At 44.9% G+C, this 22,310-nt stretch overlaps 1 protein-coding gene across 1 annotated transcript; it reads right to left on the bottom strand.

Annotated features, from left to right (window-relative positions):
• Positions 1–519: 519 nt before the first annotated feature.
• Positions 520–18,003, bottom strand: LOC125305123 (leucine zipper putative tumor suppressor 3). Its single transcript, XM_048259732.1, is given in 6 exon segments — positions 520–4,134; positions 4,610–4,840; positions 6,345–6,659; positions 7,832–8,419; positions 9,750–10,509; positions 17,748–18,003. Coding segments are annotated over 5 exon segments (2,631 nt in total). The 5' UTR covers positions 10,419–10,509; positions 17,748–18,003; the 3' UTR covers positions 520–3,306.
• Positions 18,004–22,310: the final 4,307 nt, after the last annotated feature.

A 22,310-nucleotide genomic window follows, 5' to 3' on the forward strand; every position in this document is an offset into this window, starting at 1 on the left:
CATTTGGCGCCCCCCAGGGGAGGCGCGCCTCACAGTTTGGGAACCTCTGGGCTATAGTGAAGCAGCTCTGAGAGTGTCCTGGGCCTGTAATAAAATGTAGGCTACTTTAATTTGTGATTTTCATTTTTCTGTTTCATTTTAAATTGATGTTTAGGCTCAGCTGATAAGCCATATCAAAATGTTCATAAATGCCTACCATTATGTTAAAAAATAAATTACTCAAGGATAGGCTATGCTGCATGGATAAGACATCCCTTTTATGTTAAATGTTTAATTATAGGCTAAAACAAATTCTCTGAAAATGGTTGATTATAGGCCTATTGAGTGTCATTCAAAATGTTAACATGGACAAATCATTCTCCCTTGCATGATTTTTTTTGGTAACCACAAGACCAATATTATGGTTCAATGTAATTCAGGAGTTCATCTTAGGATAGGAAGGGTAGACTTGAAGGATGTACAAATGTTTAATCAACTGAACATAAGACAAGAACATTAAAGAGCACACGTACATTGTTTGATTCTTCATATCTTTATTATTTAAATTAATTTATGCTAAGATATGTTTTCTTCAAGCCATTTCAGTAACATAAAATAAAAACAATACAAAATAATAATAGAAAACATTGGTGGCATTTTGTCCTCTTTGATATTAATCGGAAACATCAAGTAAACATATAGGCCTAGGGATAATGGATTTGAATGTTTCTCTTATTCTTTCCACGTAGGTCCAATTTTAAAGATGGATCTATGTGTTATATTTATATATTTATATTAATATAGAATAAAAAATAAAAGCTGAAATGTCTGTGTAACTAATTCACAATTATCCTCTGAAAGTATTCACACGCAATAGCTTGGTATATTTGGGTAGATATATTCACATAAGTAACAATTATATTTACATCCAAGTACACCTTCTCTGTCTCTACCAAGAACACAGCAGGACACAACAAAGGTACATAGCAGCAAATATGGCCCAAGGACAGTCGAGGCTTACGTGTCCATCTACTCCTTAGAGAGTTACACTTGTTCGTCCGTCCACTGTCATAATAATACAAAAAATATCATACAAACATAAACTACAACGACCCTTATCGCTATTCCCATAGCCCATGGAACTGGCCAGTTATTGATGGTTCACTTGCTTACAGGACAGGTCAGCAGTTAGGCTTATGTCATGTATGAAACATTCATCTGTTCTTCTTTTTCCTTATGACAGTGGAACAAAAAAAAGCATAATTCTCTTTTCATCATAAGCACTCGCTTCATTCTCTGTCAACACATTATATTTCTCTCGGCATCTACCTCAGCACACCTCACAATTCACTATCCCTCACCCACACCCTGTCTTTCTTTCAAGATGTAAGATCCAGTCAAAATATATGTCAACATAAACTGTATACAATACTTATTTAAAACATTTAAATAATCACTTTAATATACTGCATATTGTTTTTAGCCAAATATATTCTAAATCATAATATGTAGATAAAGTATATATTGACATATATTGTTTCTCAAACGTAGGCAAATTCTCCCTTTTGTTAAGGAAGCACTCTAAACGGCACCCTACAGCCTTGTAAGTGCGTCTGGCTCAGCTGCAACCTTAGTTGACGGCTTCATTGACCAAATGTAGGCTAATGCAATCATTCACAAACACAATCTGTTTTTTCTCCATTCAAAGAAATAATTCTAGAGACCAAAGCATCAACAGCGTTGACAAGTTTGATTGGATTACGTTCGCGTCTCCGACACAGAATAGAGCGATAAAGAAGTAAGAAAATGCAAAAGTCACTTTCAAGTAATTTCATCCTTGGATTCATTTTTTGTGAGCATTCGCCCCCTGGTGTTCGTCCTCCGCTACTGCGCCGACAGAGCAGGGAGTTGTATGGTGCCTTTGTCCTGGTAGTACTCATACCAGAGATGTGTGTCTTGCTTATTTGTCACACAGAACTACCTGTTAACAAGTAGTCACTCTTCTTATTGTCCTTCCAGTGGTGAATGTGGACCATCAAAACTGACACAGAATTTTCTATTTGTTTTGGTCTTTTTACCCAGACGTGGTGGTGTACGTGTGTTGTCCTAGCACCGAACAGGGAGGGGCAGTGTGTGTACTTTGTGCATTTGAGCACAGTATCCCATAATTCCTCCAGTCAGAGGGTCCCCTGTAATGTTAGCATATCAGTTCTATAGAGGTGGGTCCTCAATCAAACTTACTCATTATGATGATGAGTTCCATGCCTTGGATTTTCTGAACATTCATACAACAACCTGCCATTTTTTTCAGATCAAATCACAGAGGATTAAAATCCCTACAGTGCTTGTGTGTGTCAATAAACATTCTTCCCAAGCATCAGTCAGAGCTAAGGGTGAATTTAAAATCCCAAGGTATGGAGCTCAAAATCCTCTTCTCTCTGTATCAGTATCCACATATACCCTGCCAGTAGATCCTACTGATAACCGGGTCAGCTATTGAATAAAGCACTAAGTGCCTAGCATACTTTCTGGGTCAGATCCCTCAGCTATAAATGCTGACAAGTATCTCCCCACCAAGGCCTCAATCCTGCATCAGAAAGCGTCATCAGTAAACACATTCATCACAATCCATTTATCATACCATTTCTTAACCATAACCAGTAGGCACAAATTTCTAAACCTGCTTAGGGATAAGCTGTAAGAAACAAACATTTTTTGTATGGTTATAGGCAGAAAATAAACTTTTTTTTTTTGATCTGTTGTGACTGGTCACACATTTCAAACACAGCGAAGACTGACTGTCCACCCAACAAGAGGACACAGAGTAGTCCGACACTCTCCCTGCAAGCTATCTTGGCAGTGCATCCCTGGACTCCACCTGCAAACTTGTGATGTGATGGTCTTGAGAAGAGCTACCAAATTCTATTGACATTGGTGCAGTGTTCGTTGAGATATCCAGCAGTGCTTGACCTGTGTCAAATACATGTGTTGAAGTATGTAAGACAACAAAACCCTCCAGATGTTCTCCATCTGGGAGCATCCCATTGAGTGTTTTGTGATGTTAAATAGAACCACAGAGACACGTCTGGAAATGCCACATGTACATATACACACAGAGCGTGTTGTCATTTGTATACTTTCAGCAGGGTGCTTGACCCAGGTCGTTTGCATCGTACTCACGTTTCTCTCTCTCCGCCACCTCTTTCTCTCTCTCTCTCTCTTTCTCTCCCTCTTTTGATCTCTCTCCCTCCCTCCCTTTCCCCCTCTTTCTCTCTATCTCTCTCTCTCTCTCTTTCTTTCTCTCTCTCTCTCTCTCTAGAGCCATCTTTAGATCTCAGTCGACTCAATCCTCTCCAGGCGCGTTGGCACCGGCCACGGGGGAGCCAACTGGTGAAGAGCGGGCAGGTTCTTCTCATCGGCGGGCGGCGGTGGTGGCGGGGAGGGCAGCGAGGAGAGCGAAGTGGGCGCAGGCAGAGCAGGCAGTCCGGCGGGGGGCAGGGCGAGGATGGGCTGCGGCGGGGGCAAAGCCGGCGGTGGCGAGGCGGGCGAGATGGTGAGCTTGGTGCTGAGCTGGTCCACGCGGTCCTCCAGTGCCTGGTTCTTCTGCAGCATCTCCACGTAGCTGAGCTGCAGCTGGGCCTGGTACTTGAGCACGCGCTCCTTCTCGTCCTGCCAGGTGTGGCGCTCCTGGGCGAAGGTGAGCGCCTGCCGCTCGCGCTGCTGACGCTCCAGGCGGAGCTCGCCCTGCAGGCGCTCTAGCTGACGACGCAGGTCCCCCGCGGCCGCCGCCATCGCCTCCTGGCGCTGCTGCTGCTGCTGCACCTTTGCCTCGTCGCTCTGCATGCTCAACAGCGCCTCCGACGGGGACGAAGAGGAAGAGGAAGAGGAGGCAGGGGGCAGCAGCGAGCTCGCACTCATACCCATGGTGCCACCCATGCCCATACTCATGCCCAGGGGTTCCATCGAGGTGGACGGAGACAGGTGGGCGTCTCTATGGGATCGGGACGCAGACGAGGAAGAGGACGGGGGCAGACCGCCCCGGAGGAGTTCGCTGGAGTCGACGTGGCGGGCAGACGAGTTCATCTCCCCCAGGGCCTGCTTCAGACCCAGGACCTCTGCCTCGAACAGACTCAGCTTATGCCTCAGCAGAGACACCTACCAGAGGAGGAAGAGGAGAAAGAAAGGGAGCAGATGGAGGAAGAGAGAGGGAGAGAGAGTGGGATACAGGAAAAGAAAAAAGAGTGAGAGAAGTGGAGAGGGGCATGCTACTGAGATGGTGTGAAGCTTTGTCAGTAAGTTAGTGCTTGCATAAGATGTACAGTACGTGTAAAGGAATGGGCAACTACTTGTGTGGGCATAAACCTACGCTATCATTTGTTTACAGTAGATTATATGCTAAAAGCTGTATCTGTATACATGTATATATGTAGGTGTATAAATGGATGCATGTTTATACTGTGTGTGTGTGTGTGTGCGTGTGTGTGTGTGCGTGTGTGTGCGTGTGTGTGTGCGTGTGTATATGTGTGTGTGTGTACATATGCCTGTGTGTACATGTGTGTGTGCGTGTGTGTGTACATGTGTTTGCACAAGATTTGTGTGTGTAGCCTATCCTGCGCGTGCGTCCACCCACCTCCGCCAGCGTCCTCTGCAGCTCCCCCTCGCAGCGTTCCAGCTCCAGGCTCTTGCTGGTGTAGGACTCCTTCAGGCCCTGGATGGCCTCCTCGCGCTCTTTCAGCTGGGCGTTGAGCTCCTTGAGCTGGCCCCGCAGAGCCACCATCTCCCCGGCCCGCTGCGTCACCTCCGCCTGGCTGTCCCGGAGCTGCTGCTTCAGCAGGGAGATCTCGCCTGCTTTCTGGCACACCTACGCAAAGGTATCACAACATATTTATAGGAAAGCCACATTTCAACACTTCAACTCAGGCAACTTTCAGCGACAGGAGAGAACAATTTAGATATTGCCTAAGATAGGCATTTAAATGACACGCAAGGTATAGCATAATTGTAATATATTTATAATAAGGTACATCTCAACTTCAAAGCAACACATAAAGCAAAAACTATAATAATACTATTTACATTTTCATGTATAGCACTGGGTATGCATTTAGAAATGTGCTCCCCAACACAGTTACACAGAGTGAACTGTGTATAATAATTTTTTTTTTTTTCATTATTATATGTGCCCTCTTATTTACTTAATTACTTACTTTTTTGTTTACTTGAATGTTATGTTTGTCTGTGGACTTAAATTGGTAAAATATGTCTTGTCTTCACCGTGGGATAGTGAGAAACGTAATTTCGATCTCTTTGTATGTCTGGAACATGTGAAGAAATTGACAATAAAGCTGACTTTGACTTTGACTTTGAAGTACACTCCAATGCATTTTATACACAAAAACATTGGATTTATGGTCATTTAATGGACCTTATGCACGGAAGGCTCTTTAGCTAGCTCATTTATTTCCGGTGGAGTGTTAGCTGTGTTGTAACGGCATTTTCTGTTATATTCTGCTCCGTACATCTTCACTCTGAAACCGAATATCTTGTTTGCCTAACAAACACAGTTTTAACACACCCATAAATCCTTCTACATCGTAACGTGCCTATTCACTAGGTGCAACACCCAACCGGGTCTGTGTAGACATTAATTACATTAACAATAGCGGTGGCTACAACACACCTGGCTCCACCGGAAAAAAATGAGCTGGCGAGCCTTCCGTGCATAAGGTCCATTGCACTAGTCTATTGGCACATTGAATTATGGTTAGACTGTGGCTGGTGGGCTGCGATGCCACTGACCCCTGAGGACTCAAGCCCCCCCCTTCCCACACACCCACACCCACCAACACACACACACACACACACACTCTTACACACACACAAACTAGGATGCTGCTGGAAGTGGTATTGGTGGGTGGCCAGTAGGTGGCACTCTTCCCTCTGGCCAAAAAAAGATCAATCCTAATGCCCCAGTGCAGTGACAGGGACACTGTCCTGCAGGAGATGCCGTCCTTCGGATGAGACGTTAAACCAAGGTCCTGACTCACTGTGGTCATTAAAGATCCCATGGCACTTAGAGAGTAGGGGGTTCCCCGGTGTCCTGGCTAAATTCCCAACCTGGCTCATTCAATCTGGCCCCCTAATCATCCGCCCACTGTAATTGGCTCATTCACTCCCTCACTCTCCACCTCAAGCTGGTGTGTGGTGAGCGTTCTGGCGCAGAATGGCTGCCGTGCATCACCCAGGTGGGTGCTACACATTGGTGGTGGCTAGTGAGATTCCCCCTCAAATGTGAAGCACTTTGAGTGTTGTGAAAAGCGCTATAGAAATGTAATGTGTTGTTGTTGTTGTTGTTGTTGTCTCACCTCCCACTTTGTCTCCTCCAGCTGTGGCAGGATGTCGGCCTGCTCTTTGCGGTAGTCCAGGCACTTGCGCTCAAGCTCGTCGCGCTGGGCCAGCAGGGTGGCGATCTCCTCCTGCAGCCGGGCGCATCCCTGCGGAGGCGTGATCTGGGCCTGAGCTGCGTGCTGGGGCGCTTAGCCCAGCGTCACCTGCTGCAGCTGCCGGCGTATTCTGGCACGGAGGTCCTCCATCTCGCGCTCCCACACCCGCTGCTTCTCCTCGAAGACCTGCGCGATGGCCGCCTCACTCTGGTCCAGGTTACGCCGCATGTGGAGCACCTGGAGAGGGGGGTGGAGGGAGGGAGGATGAATGTACGAGAGGGGAGGTGGAGATGGTGGGATAGGGAGGAGAGAGGGAGGGGTGAGGAATAAAGAAGCGAGGGATGACAGATGGAGAGGTGGAAAGATGAAAAAAGCAAGGGAAACAAGGGCAGGAGGGAAAAGAGGAAGAGAGGGGTAGGAATGGTAGAATGGGGAAAGAAGATGAAATACAGAGTTCAGGAGAGAACAGAGATGGAGTGATGGAATGTAAGCAGCAGAGATGAGAGTGAAAGAAAGATGTAGGGATAGAAGAGTGAAAGAATGAGAGATGAGAGTGAAAGAAAGATGTAGGGATAGAAGAGTGAAAGAATGAGAGATGAGAGTGAAAGAAAAGAAGAAAAGGATAACATTGAGAATGAAGGGATTAGAATCGTGGAGTTTGGGAGAGCAGAGAAATAGAGGGGGGAAAAGTGAGGGAGAATAAAAGAGAGGAGGAGACGAGTAGAGAAGAGGAGGAGAAGAGGAGAAGGGCTCACTCAGTGGTCTCTGAGCAGGAGGGGTGGGAGTCTTTCACTCTTTTCAGAAAGGCGGTTTGGTAATCGGACTCTCTGGATCTGGTTCCCACACAACTCACCCAACCAGTTTTCTAACTGTCTAACTGTCTAAAAGGAATCAGCACCCAGGCTCACTGATAGAGGGATCGGGGGCTTTGGGAAATGACCTCTTAAGTGAAGTTACACTTATAGGTTTTATAAGATACACTTCGTTATAGGTTATATAAGATCTACATCTAATACGTTTTATAAGATACAATATTTTATAGGTTTTATAAGATTACAATCTGAGTGATATGTGAAAAAAGTCTGAAACACTTAGCTTAGGGCTCTGCCCAGAACATTTTCAGAAATGGAGCCATCGCAAAAACTCCTAGGTGGTTTAAGAAAGCTACTGTAGTTGCAAGAAAGTTACTGTAATAATCATATATTCTCTTTCTTGTCCTAAAACAGACAGAATAGGTCTCCCATGGAGATTTTATTTTTGATCAATGTAAAATTGAAGGCTGAATTGTGAATTCCACATCCTTGTCTTCACATTCACATACACAAATTCCCAGACACACACACACACACACACACACACACACACACACACACACACACACACACACACACACAAACACAACTACCAACCTCCTGCTCTCTCTCCCACAGCCGGTCCTCCAGATCCTGTATGATGTCATCGGAGGAGGGCGATGGGCGCAAGGGTGCGGGGGCGTCACTCAGGTGACTGAGGCGCTGGTACGACGACGAGCTTTTGCCCGAGGACGAGCGGCCACTGTCGGAAGTGCTCAGGCCGTTCTGGTAGCCGCTGCCACCACCCGGCCGCTCCAGCTTCTCGGCCAGCCGGTTGATGTGGCTTGTGGACGCGCTGAGGGGTCCCAGCACCGGCGGCGGTGGCGCGTAGCCCCCCGAGCTTGTGTATGTGGGCAGGCTGGTCAGAGAGTTCCTACCCGAGTCGGACATACCGCCACCCACCACCCCCTGCCCACCCCCACGGGAGCCCCCGCCGCCCCCCACGCCAGGGCTGTCGCGATCCCTGTGGTTTCCGGAAGTGGGGTGACCCCCACCTCCTCCTCCTCCTCCTCCTCCTCCACCACTGCCTCCACCTCTCCCCCCGCCTGGTCCCTTCTGGGGCGGCGACACCAAGTTCTGCATTGAGTGAAAACTCTTGGGCACTACTGGTTTGAAAGCTGAGGGACGCACCAGGCCATCGTTATTCTGTGGAACAAAAAAAATATAAAACACAAGACATGTGGAATGCATGAACAACATCCTATGCCAGACAATATGCAGCACTGTTCTAAACTCTATTATTCTGGCAATTCCTGTTCTATAAGCTAGATATTTCAATGTTTCTGTTTCATCAGGGGATCTATAAAGGTTTTGTTTTGCCAAATTGTTTGTTTTATCAAACTGCTGTTCCCAGAGATGATGACCACCCATCATACCTATTAACCAGTTGGTCTAACAGATCATCTTACTTCTTACAACATCTTACGTATATCTTAAGAATGGAATTGGAATAGAAGACCTTGTGCCACAGCTCCTGAGCCACCCTGGATTAACATCTTCCAGCTGGTCTGCTGCAGAGTAAGACGAAGCACACTACAGCTACTAATCTACACACTGTACTAACTAACACTAATTCAATTTACTTACTATGAACAAACTACAAAGCCATATCACACCCACTGACCCACACCACACCTACTACCATACTACAGCCACATTAACACCTATTAACCTACACACCACACCTAATGCAATCCCATAGTCATATCACACCCACTTACCATACTACAAATAGATAGATAGATACTTTATTGATCCCCAAGGGGAAATTCAAGGTCTCAGTAGCATACAGACATCACACACACCTTCACTAACAGCAGAAAAAATAGCCAATACTAACCTATACAGCACCCTACACAACTACTATCATTCTGTAGCCGACCACACTAAACTTACAATCATACCACCCACACCTACTAACCTAAACACCACACCTTCCACCAACATTCACTACACCTGCTAGTCTATACTAGCCTGGAAAAATCCAAACTCATTCACGAAGTGAATAGTCTGGTGACTCTCGATTGGGAAACGTTTCCAGCATTGCATCTCGACGGGCACTAACTTTGAAATCATTGGTTCAGCCTTACCAGAGATCAGAGATTCCTAATGTTACTTCCTACTTCGCCTAAACTTTACAAATTGACAATAAACAGCATCAACAGTCAAGAAACAATGTATGTGGGTCTACCTTTGCTGTACATAAATTTCTGCATTTTTCCAAATGCATTTTTAGATGTTTGCAGGTGTTGCTGCTTCTGTTTATCACAATAAGTTTCGGTTTCGTCTTCCCCTCTCGGTGCACTTCCCCCACCATTTAAATTAGGGCTCATACAGTATATAAATTAGGGCTCATACTGACTATAAATATCTGAATCAACCCCTTTCACCAAGCATCCCCTGACCCCAACCCCCCCCCCCCACCACCACACACACACACACACACACACATATCTGACCCCTCCATCCACCTCACCTGCTCCAGTTTCCCAGAGACAGGCAAGATGTTGGGGGGGTTGTTGTGGTTGTCCACCTTGGCTGTGGGGTTCTCCTTGTAGTGCGCGGTCATCTGCTGAATGCTGCTGTTCTTGTCATTGTTGAGCACCACGCTGTTGCCGCAGATGTCCACCCCTGTCGTGGCCGGGCCCGACACGGCCTCGGACGTCCGCCCACGCTCCCCGTAATGGCCCCCGTCGCCACGGCGTCCACCCCCTCCTCCTCCTCCTCCGTTCAGGAAGGCGGCGTTGGCCACCATCCGCTCCCCATTGGTCAGATGGCGGTTGGCGTTGGTGTGTGCGGTTGAGCGCTCGGTGCCATCCGGTTGCGGTGGTGGCTGTTCCGTGCCTCCGGCGTAATATGAGCCCTCTGTGTTGCCGTAGCCACGTTCGTCACCCGACGGCCCTCCGGTCTTGGCGGGGCCCAACAAGATGTTGGGTGGGTGGGGGTGTCGCTCGGCGCTGTAGCTGCGGTCGCCGAGGCGACGGCGCGTGGAAGTGTTGGCGGCAGGGGGCAGGGAGGGGCCGCGTGTCAGGCCGCTGCCCGAGGGGCCCGCGTTGGCGCTGACGGTGCTGGTGCGGGTGCCCACGCTGCGCATGGCGAACGTCGGTGACTGGTGATTGGCTACCCCGCTGCCAGCACTGCCCATGCCGGGCGGGGCGACGCCCCTCACTCTGCTGCCCACACGCCGCACAGGAGCTGGGGGGTGGAGTCACCACGCCGAGCAGCAGACACGCACACTACGGAGAGAGAGAGGGAGAGAGAGAGGGAGAGAGAGAAAGAGGGATGGAGAGATGAGGGAGAGAAAGAGGGAAAGAGATGAGGGAGAGAGGGGGGAAAGGAGAAAGAGGAAAAGAGTGAGAGAGGGAAGAAGAGGGGAGAGAGAGAGAGAGAGAGAGAATGGAAAGATGAAGAGGAGGTAGAAGAGGGAGAGAAGGAAAGGGGAAAGAGGGGAAAAGAGAGGGATAGAGGATAAAGAGAGAGAAGGAAGGAAGGAGTAAAAGGAAGAGAGTGAGAGAGAGCCACACATAGACAAAAATAGTCAGAGTGAAAGAAGGAGTGGAAGCGAGGTGTGAATGGAGAGAGAAGATTAGGTGTGGATAAGAGAAGGGAGAGAGAGAACACAGAGCAGAGGGAGAGAGAAAAGGACATGATGGAATTTCATTGTTAAACTTGATGTTTTTTAACAGGACATGCTGCATTTCATAACAACAAACATCACTGTGACCCTAGAGAATTAGCCTTGTGATTGTGGCAGTAAATTAAACCTTGATTGAGTGCTTCAGGAGATTAGGTATGTTCAACTTGACTTGTGTTCAACATTCATCTCAATCCAAACAATAACAAACATGACATGGGTTAGCGAAGATCAGAGACACAGAGCAGTGATGTGTAGACAAGAGGCCTGCCAGGGGAATAGAGACTAGTTTCTTGTTCTAGTTCCTCGTCCTAGTCCCTATCTAGTCTGATCGGATGGAAAGTGGCTGGCTGAAAGAAGAGGGATTGGTTGTACAGTAGAGCTAAAGACAAATGTTTTTTTTAACCAAACAGAAAAAGGACCACTGACAAAAACAAAAGGTTTTTATAGCCAAAGAGAAAAATCGAAGTTGTTTCAACGCATCACATACGACATAATTCACCAACAGCTGCTTTGGTTTTTGTGCAGACACAGATAGTTTATTTATATCATATATGCTACTTTTGAATGCATCCTCTTTAATTGCTTCTGCACAGCATTTTGATGAGTAACAGACACTGTTCTTTTCTTCGTTCAATTGATACTACATTTATTTTTCAAAATAATTCCCACCTCTAAATTTGATTTGCCTGATTCCCTTTGTGTCACATTCGTTTTACCATGTGACATGTGGGAATTGATTATTAACGTGTACAGTTAGAATATTAAACAGGATTTGTCCTTTGTCCTTTCAGTTTCCACAAGTTTACCTGTGATCTATCATCTAAGTATTGAGTCTATCTCTAGCTATGGAGTCCCTTAGAATTACAACATACTGTGATTGTAATTCAGAGGAATTCAAACAAACTAACTCATAAAAACTATGTGGTAATTCCCCAGTCACAAACCCATGTAAAACATGACCTCTTGACTTCGTAGATGTGCCTCAGAAATCAGAGATGCGTTGGCAGCACCACCCTGCCACTGGTCTTTACACGTGTCAGACAGAGGACTTTCTATATCACATTTTAAACAGTTCAATGTCACGTCAATATGTTAACGTGTGTCAACATGGATGCCTAGAACACACACAGGCAATTAGTGCTGCAGTCTGCAACCGCCTGTGGTGCGCGAAACATGACACCGACTCAAAAAGCATTCTCAAGTCCCAAGACACCCCCCTCCCCATACACACACACACACACACACCCTTCTTGACACGGACACCAAGCATGAGGTCATCCTAAACCTGGAGGAAGATGCACCCCCCACCACCCCACCCACCACTCTTTTCCATGTGTGCTATCAATTCCCAGAATGCACTACTCTCCATAGAATCAGAATCAGCTTTATTGGCCAGGTTTGTGTAAATTGTGGAATTTGACTCCGGTTAATCTTTGCTCTCAAAGTACAACACTCACTTAACATATAAATATTAAAAACAGAAAGGTCAGTAAGAAATATAAAATATGCTGTAATAGAAATATATAAAAAAAAACAGTAACATTATAAGAGTAGTAAGAGTAAGTGTATGTGCAGAATGAATAGTATGCATCCTGAAAATGCTGCAGCAACCACAACATTCACGGTGTCCATTCTAACTGTATGCAATGTTGTTGTTGTCGTAAATGAATGTATAAGATATACAAACACTGAAGTAATCAAAACAACAAATAATTTTAAACATAATAGTATTATAAATAGTTTCTGATGTCTCAACTTGTGTCAGTGTTTCAGGTAGACTCGGGTATTATGTTGCTCAGCAATATGACACCATGCTTTGTTCCTGGCATCTATGTTTTTTTTCTTCTCATTCCCATAGAGTTCCAGGAAGCTAGCCCTCATCTGAGACTTTGACACTATTGATACCTGGCGTACAGTATCTGACGTCAGATAGAATTAATATTGTACAATTATGAAATACTGTATATTGATGTCAATATCATGTCACTGACAAGAGCTGAGCCTGTAGTTGTTATTGTGGAAATGAATTTACCTACCTAATGTTTACTGGCTTAACATTAGCCTTTTTATACAATGTATGGAAGGAATGTAGGCTATGCTTAATATCATCTTATATTATTATTATATCATCAAATTCTGAAACTGTTGAAGAAACATAATAAATAAAGCCATTGTTCATTATATCCTAATTTCTCAACAAACATCAGTGACAAAAAACAAATGACAAAATGGCAATTTAATGGAAAGCAATAACATGAAAATCAAACACTGATTTGGTAACTTGGCAAAAACCTCCCTCCATCCCTCACTAGTCCCTCACTAATGACAACAGATATATATAGACTAGTAAGAGAAATCGGTAACACTTTATTTTAATGTGTCGCTGTTACAGTGTACTTACCTAATTAGGTACAGTGGTACAACCTGTGTAACAACATGTACTATCAGGTACTATCATTGTAATTTTGCTAATATGTATTTGTGGGTACCTACATATAGTTGTTACATTGTAATACTGAGTGCTTTTACAAAACTTTGCCAATTTGCCTAAATTTTCATCAGAGGCAAAGAGCTGACCTGAGACCTGCTGGATGGGGTAAATCGGGTCATGATAGATTTGATATACAAAGCATGCTTAGCTCCAGTCAAGGCCTCATTGTCTTCAGTGTACATGTACTAGCTGTGCTGCTACAACCTTGTTACTCTTTGATACAGTGGAATAAACTGGAACAGGTCTTGTCTTGGAACAGGTCTACTAATTCACATGTACTGTGTGGTGTAACAGCAGACACGTTTCAACACATCAATTACAGGATGCATAACATCATTGACAGGATGTATATATGTAGATGTAAGTACTTAACTGGTACACTTTATTTTAATAGGTTTATTCCACTGTATCAAAAGAGTAATAAATGTGTACCAACACAGTTGATACATGTACTACAGTATGTAGGGTAATGGCAGACATGTTCCAAGACACCAATGACACAACATACATGTAATATGTAATTGTAAGTACTTGGTACACTTCATTTTAATGGGTTTATGCCACTGTATCAAAGAGCAATAAGTGTGTACCAACACAGTTGATATATGTACTATGTAGTGAATTAGTAGACCTGTTCCAAGACATCGAAGACATAACATACATGTCATATGTACATGTAAGTAATTAACTGGTACACTTAATAGGTTTATTCCACTGTATCAAAGAGTAACAAGGTTGTAGCAGCACAGCTGTTACATGTACTGAATACAATGAGGCCTTGACTGGAGCTAAGAATGCTTTGTATATCAAATCTATCATGACCAGATTTACCCCATCCAGCAGGTCTCAGGTCAGCTCTTTGCCTCTGATGAAAATTTAGGCAAATTGTCAAAGTTTTGTAAAAGCACTCAGTATTACAATGTAACAACTATATGTAGGTACCCACAAATACATAATGCAAGTACAATGATAGTACCTGATAGTACATGTTGTTACACAGGTTGTACCACTGTACCTAATTAGGTAGGTACACTGTAACAGCGACACATTAAAATAAAGTGTTACCGAGAAATCTTACTCTGGTGGCAAATGAGAACAGATATATGGACTAGTAAGAGAAATCTTACTCTGGTGGCAAATGAGAACAGATATATAGACTAGTAAGAGAAATCTTACTCTGGTGGCAAATGTCGCAAATGTGCAAATGTGGCCTCTCGAGTGTCCCTCGCGTTGTCACGATAAGATCAGAGGCTTTTACGCTGCAGGTTATCTAATCCTGTCTTCAGTCTACCTGTTGTCCTCTCACCTTGACTCCTTACCATGTTAATCACACACACACACACACACACACACACACACACACACACACACACACACACACATGCACACATACACGCACACACCAAGCATGGGGTTTCACTTTGAATGATAGAGGTCATTAATTGAGACATACTCAGAACAAATGTACACAACTCCACAGAGGATAAGCATAATGGTTCAAATGTGTGTGTGTGTGTGTGTGTGTGTGTGTGTGTGTGTGTGTGTGTGTGTGTGTGTGTGTGTGTGTGTGTGTGTGTGTGTGAGTGTGCTAGAGTGAATGAGAGAGAGAAAGAGAAAGACAGGGAGTGGTATTGGTGTTGTCCCGACAACAGCTTTGTACACGGTGGTACTGAGACCTGACAACATAAAAACCAGCATCACCAAGAAGATGGTGGAGACGAAACCCAAGTCTCCCCAGTCGTCATAAGAACAGCCTGTTCTCAAGCAATAACTCCACATATTGTCTGTCTGACCCATTTTCTGTTCTAAACTGTCGATGACCTGACAATGAACCCTGACAATGAACTTCAAGACAGAAAGTTTTGACTGTTTTCCTCTGTGAGCATCACAATTTACCCAACGGAAGATAGAAAAGACCCCCATTTAAGTACAACCAGCTAAAAATCTAATCTTACTTACATATACTAGGTTTTCTCTTCAATGTCCGGAAGAATTGTGCTATAGAGAAATACTGTGGTGTGCGGTTTGTGCGCCAGCTGATTTGACTGAATGTTATCTGTGACTGGGCCACACCCTTGATTAATGGTTACTTCATGCACTGATTTGGGATCATTGTACTCGAACTAAGCTGGTTAGACAAGTAAGCAACACTGTCCCTCGTTCAGTTGACTGGAACAAAACAATAAAACTCTAGTTTTTATAGCACACATTTAATGTGTGTGGTATCGTGTTGAATATTAACTTAGGTAAGAAAGAATGGGATTCCACACAATGCTGAACTGCTTAACATAATGTCATACTGAAACAGCATGTTGCTACTGTCGAGAGACTGCAGGGCCTAAATGAAGACATTCCATGTCCTACTGTGACATCTGCAATTTTGGCCAGATGTTACAAGTCGTTACCTGAGTGAGATGTCATAAAAACTACCTAAGGTTGTGATTTCTGGCCTTAAATCATGTCTGAACAGACATGAAGTTGAGATATATTAGACTTTATTAGCCTGTTCCACATATCTGTTCAAAACATTAATATTTGATTTGTACTAGTAAGAATTATAGACACCATCCGTTTTTGAGTAACCCTGGTGCTTAAAAGAGAATGATATCCATTTTATGGTTTTATGTGAACCATAACGACATTGGCCAGTCAGTTCACATCATAAGAGGGAACCTCCAAACCATGTAGATTCTGCAGCAACAGCAGAAGCTTGGAGCTACCATTTTGCCCCGCATCCAGCAGGTGTCGCTGTTGGTGTGTTGGCGAGCGCTCCGGCACGTGCCTACACTCCCCTCGCTGCCATAGTCACTCACTCACTGGCATTACATCATCGTTCCCATGCTTCATACAGCGCGCACACAGGCAGGCGCCCGTGCGCGCCCTCTCTTCTCTCGCTCACTATCTCTATAACCGTACATTTACTCACACACAATGGATACATTCTTGGCCTTGCACTTCATTCGTCCAACGCGCTTCATTGTTCTTGCAGATTAATACACCGATATCACTGTCAACAAAAATGTCATGCACTACAACAACAACAACAACACCTTGATCCCCCAGTCACAAGTTTTGGAGTGCCTTCTAATTCTCTCTCTCTATACACACATTAACATACGAGCACATATCAACACAAAGCAAAGCAGGCAATCATCACATCACATCAATTTATCACATATTTATGATGCGCAAAGAGGTCTAATTTGCGCACAGTTAGGTGTTGTAGAAATCGAATGAGAGAGAGATAGGAAGAGAGATGCTATGTAAAACAAAGCTCTGGCATAGCAATGATGGCCCTATATGCGGGCTCTATATGGATTGGCTTGCTTTGAGATGGGAAGGCCTGGGCTCAAAGGACCTCACTCTCCAGCGACCAACAGCTGGACCAAGGCCTCCCCGAGAGCCAAAACTCTGCCAATGACATCACATGCACAGCTGCCCGGTCACTCAACTTGTAAGGCAAAAATATCCCAATTTCCTCTTCACCGAGCATCGCACGTCCTATTCTGATCCAGATGCGAGTAGAATCAGTCACTGTAACCTACAAACCAAGCAGCTATGAAATCCATGTAGGCTGACGAAATATGCTGAGAAAGAATCAAAACAAATGATCATGTCTTGAAATTAATAAACACCCCGCACAAGATACTGAGAAAACGGTACACCCTAGCAGTATATCAGTTGTGATGTGCGGTCTGTGCATGCAGAGAAAAGCTGAGGGATGTCCGTCAGCGGCGCAGTACAACCCGGGCACAATAGACAATATTTCGGGTCTCTCACATCGGCATGGCTCTGCTGCACATACCGCTAAAGGTGAGGAAGACGAGCCCATTCGCCCCCTTTTCCACTGTCGCTCGCATCGTTAACGCATTACATAACGCGTGTGTAGGTCACGGAAAACCATCTAGATGCGAGAAGGGGGATAGAAAAAAAAGCGAGCATCATTTTTACGCACCGCGCTGTATCTCCATCCTTACGCCGTCTCTACTTTCACCCCAATGAGCAATGTTATCAAACGCGGCATCATCTCTTTCACTGCCGTAATCTTTACAGCGAAGCCTCTCTTCAGATAGCCTATACACTCTGCCTGGGATATTGAAGCATGACAAAATGGTCATAGCAGTGGTATGACAATGGACGTTAGGAAAGGTGGTAAGAATTAAAAAAATACAGGTGTATGTACGCTCTGTGGTGCACTAGGATGCGAGAGGGTTTGGTTTTAGTCGAGCACAGAGCTCTACCATAACCAAAGCCCCCTTTTGCATCCAGTGCAGCACACGACACACATCTACACCTGTTTTCATTCTCTCGCCACCTATACTCCCGTATAGCAGCTCCGCACTTACTATCAGCAGCAGCGCCGTGCGGATCTGACTGGCTGACTTTCCGCGACCGCTGGTCCGATCGCTTCCTGTACGATGTCCGGTGTGGTAGTGCGTGGGTCGCAGGGCTGGTCTGAAGAACCGCTGCCGCTGCTGTCGCCCGGAGCGGAGATGGGGGGTGATGGAGGTAGCTTGAAAGGGCTGCGTGCATCAGCTGTGTCACACACACACATACACACACACACACTCTCTCTCTCTCTCTCTCTCTCTCTCTCTCGCACACACACACACTCACACACGCACACACACACACCCACCTCCGCCCCGCCTCTTGTGGAAGACGAGGGAACCGCCCCCTTCTCTCCTCTGGACACAGAACACTCAGGGATTTCAGTACTCACTGGGAAACGTTTGTACGTTCCTGACAATCAATACATCTGATCAGACCCTATCACCTTCCCTGGATCCATAGGCAAGGGCCTATCATGTGCTTTCATAATGTTTACACACATTGTGATGATGCTCCCTCCTTCAAAGTCCAACTGATTCCATGTAAGCAGAACCTTGCCACACTAAAGGAACATGAGCACTATGTTTCCTATTCTCAGAAATGTGGAATTTCTCTAACAGCACTTCCTGATCAGGCAAAACTGTGTGGCATTACCAATATACTCTGAACAAATATATAATTTATACAGGAAGGCAAATAAAGTGTATCTGCATTTAGGAAGGATGAGTCACATCTGTGTGCACCGACCCCCTAGGCTCATGTACGTTCGAAACTGAAATGCCTTCACTTCTGCAGTCTGCTGATGCCTTCAGTAGATCTGGGTAAGGCCTGTAGGGTGACACTCACGCTCCGGCCTGTAACTGAAGTGGCTACTACTCAAGGCGGACATCCTGAAACTCCAATCCCAATCAACCTCCTCAGATCATAAACAAAATTCTAACCAAGACTGAGAAATCCTTCTGGTCTTCACAGAGATTGCTTGTCCTTGCATGGAGTAACCAAACAAAGTCCATCAAGGCCTACAAGACTTCGGTGATACTCTTTACCAAAATAAAGAGTATGAATGACATAAAATATGTCATGATAGAGGGGAAAGGTAAGACAAAATAAGCACAGTTGATGATCACATGCAGAGAGTATAGCTTGCTTGCTGATCTACGATGGCTGAAAGTCAGGATGTTCTACCAGTCTGTTGTTGCCAGCGTCCTCTTCTATGCAGTAGTATGCTGGGGAGGAAGCACAAGGAGGATGGATGCGGGGCGAATTGACAGGCTGGTAAGGAAAGCTGGCTCTGTAGTGGGAGCTGAACTGGAGTGCATCACTTCACTATCTGACAAAAGGACCCTGAACAAACTGATCAACATCTTGGACAATGAGTGTCACCCACTCCACAGCACTATTGTTAAGCAGAAGAGCCTGATCAGCTGGAGACTTCGCTCACTGCCTTGCACAACAGACAGACTGAGAAAGTAATTTGTCCCCAGGGCCATTGAACTGTGCAATGCTTCACTTAAGGGAAGAGGAGAGATAGACTTCTCTGCATAGTCTGTCTGCCTCTTCACCCCCTCCATGTTTGGATAATGTCTGTCCACTAGCCACTTTTACCACGGTCTTTCTGCCTCACTGTTTGCGTGCTATATTAGCACATTAGCACATACGCATAACCCCTCCCTCCATGCCACAGCTGAACTGTGGCCACACTTATACCTTTTCTTAAAATAGTTAAATATATAGATATATAGACTTTTTCTGCATTGTTGCACTGTTGGTCTTACTCATTTGCACTATCACCATGACCACTATCACCATTGCACTATCATCATGACACTCATTCACACTGAGCACCTTACCTTACCTTACTATGCACAGAGAATCACAGGCTCAGTCCCTGCCTCAGTCATTGCAAGCGCCTCTGATTGATTAATCACCACTATGTGGATACTGTTTTTAGAATTGATTTAGATTCAGTGTTAGTTAGTATAATTTGTATTTTAGTATATTTACTATATTCTTTATCTTCTACTGTCCTTTATTGCTTAGTTGTGTTTTTATATTATATACTTTAATTACTTTTTCTGCTGTTAAAGAATGTGTATGTGTTGTCTGTACGCTGCTGAGATCTTGAATTTCCCCTGGGGATCAATAAAGTATCTATCTATCTATCTATCTAGTTATCAAATGTAGACGTTGCCAGAGAGTCTGAGGTCAAAAGGTCACTCCAACAGGTTTATCCAGCAGAATCCTATTCCAAAAATCCTATTGTATCTCCCAAAATACTAAGTGGTTGATTCTCATGTGCAATGCAAAGTCCAATGACATTTCTAAAAGATCATCCTCAGTTATGTCCTATAGGGTTACTTCAAACCACTGATCACTGAAGGGGAGTAGCCAGTGTGGATGCATAATCAGTGCATCAAGGATCAATAATTTCACAGGGATTTCATAAGAGCCACAATATGCACAACCTGACTTAGCTCAGTCAAACTGGAGATCCAGGGATCAACAAAAACAAACATTTGTGTCTGTCATCCTTCTCTCTGCTTCGTTCACTCCATCATCTGGACCCCATGTGGTTGACTGATATCCTCAAAGCCCAGTCCCTGGGTATGAGGTTCTCTCTGCACCTGACTAGTCAAAGGCAGAAACTGGCTGAAACATCAGAAGGAAATGTATTTCTGTAATTCTACACAAGCTGTTTAATGAACCTGTCTTACATCCATGATTGGGGACCTGTTCCAATATTATGACAAATTTAACAAACTGGAAAGTCTACATACTCTTTATTTGGCCTACATTAGTGCTTGGGAATCTGTTTCAACATTAATAACATACAGTATTTTCCAACCTGTTCCCAACAAACTAAAAAGTCCTGTGCGTTAGTCAGTCCTACCAACCACACCTCATTAACCAGGAGCTTCCCGTCAGTCTGAGTATATCCCCTTTGTCAGACAATGAAACAGTACTTTCATAAAGATTCTTGCTGATGTTTAAACCATGTTTAAATTCTGTCTGTGTGATCTCCGGCGACTTCCTGCATCTCTATTGACTTGCTCCCAACACACAAACACAGACAGTCAAGACAAACCTATGACTTTGACTAGTACTTTTTGTCCCACCGTTTCAAAGCAGTCTTGTCAGTGTCATCAGTCAGCAATGAGAACCGGCTCCACTGCGCATCTTGGGGAAACAGGCCCCTCATCTGAAAGGTATGGTATATTGATATGAAATGGGCCTGATGACAAGTGCAAGTAAAGAAACGTTATCAGTTCAGACTGGTGCGTTAATGTATGGATGCAAGGATGCATGCCCGCGCACACACACACACACACACACATCCACAGTCTAGATTGTGGATGTTGTTCCATTTTCAGAGAATTATAAATTTCATCCTTATCATATTTAACCTGAATGATCCACATCACAAGTTAAGATAAAACAAGTACTGACACAACCCAAAATAACACAAAGCAGGAGACATCTGCCAGGGCACTGCTGCTGGTCTCTTTCTCTCTCTCTCTCTCTTTGGGACAATTCATGGCTGAGAGTCAGCTGTATGCTGGCAAGGAGGAGATGTGGGGAGTGGGCTGTCGGGAGGTGTCAACAACCTCTCTGCCTCCCACCCCCACGCCACACTGTTCACACGGGTAGCCTGCTCCACTGGCCTGCATCTGTCCCGCTGCGGAGCTTCATAACCCCTCTTCTCTCCCTATGTCTGCCTTTCTCCATCCAGCTAGCGGCCTCCCTCTCCCTTCTCACACACAACCAGCTACCCCTCCCCCTACATACTTGTGCACAGCGTCACACACACACACACACACACACACAAACACAAACACATTCACACACACCCTCAGAGGTGTAAATATAGAAATGGTCACACACATGAGCCAGTGCACACTCAAATGCAAGGAAATACAAACTCACACACACACACACACACAAACATAGACGCATAGAAACATACGAGACACACATAACAAACACGCACACAAACACATAAATCCAGTTGTTTATACTGGAAAGGAAAATAAAACTCTAGGCCCATAGTTCTAGCCTTCAAAGAATATCTCTCATGCCTTCAACTGCTGTACATATTTCACTTCAACCTGATGCTGCTGGGTACAAGAATAGCAACTGAGCCGCTATAGCATGTGCATCGTCTTCACAGGCTTATTTGCCATTAGCGCCTTGTGCACCAAACAGGTCCTTAGCCTCTTTTGAGCTTTCCCTGTCTTTGCTCTCCATTCACAAATTCAGTGGTGACATCAACAATTTGTCAAGGTTACTATGGCGATGTGCTCCAACCAATCAGAACTCGGGATGCAGTCATGTGACAGAGGGTGGGGAGAGTTGTGAGGATGGAACATGAACAAAAAAAAAACTAAACTAAAAAACCTAGGGATACGGAACACTGGCTGCTTCAGTATATCTGCACATCTTCCCCATCACCTACACAAGCTTAACTCCTTTCAAAACTGCTCGCAAACATCATAATAAACCAGCTGTTAGTGTGGACTCTGTCGTCCAGGTTTCTATGCTCAGAACTGCCTTTGGATAATGGTGCACCAAACCATGTT

This window comes from Alosa alosa, chromosome 12, assembly GCF_017589495.1.
Source record: "Alosa alosa isolate M-15738 ecotype Scorff River chromosome 12, AALO_Geno_1.1, whole genome shotgun sequence".
Taxonomy (NCBI): Eukaryota; Metazoa; Chordata; class Actinopteri; order Clupeiformes; family Clupeidae; genus Alosa; species Alosa alosa.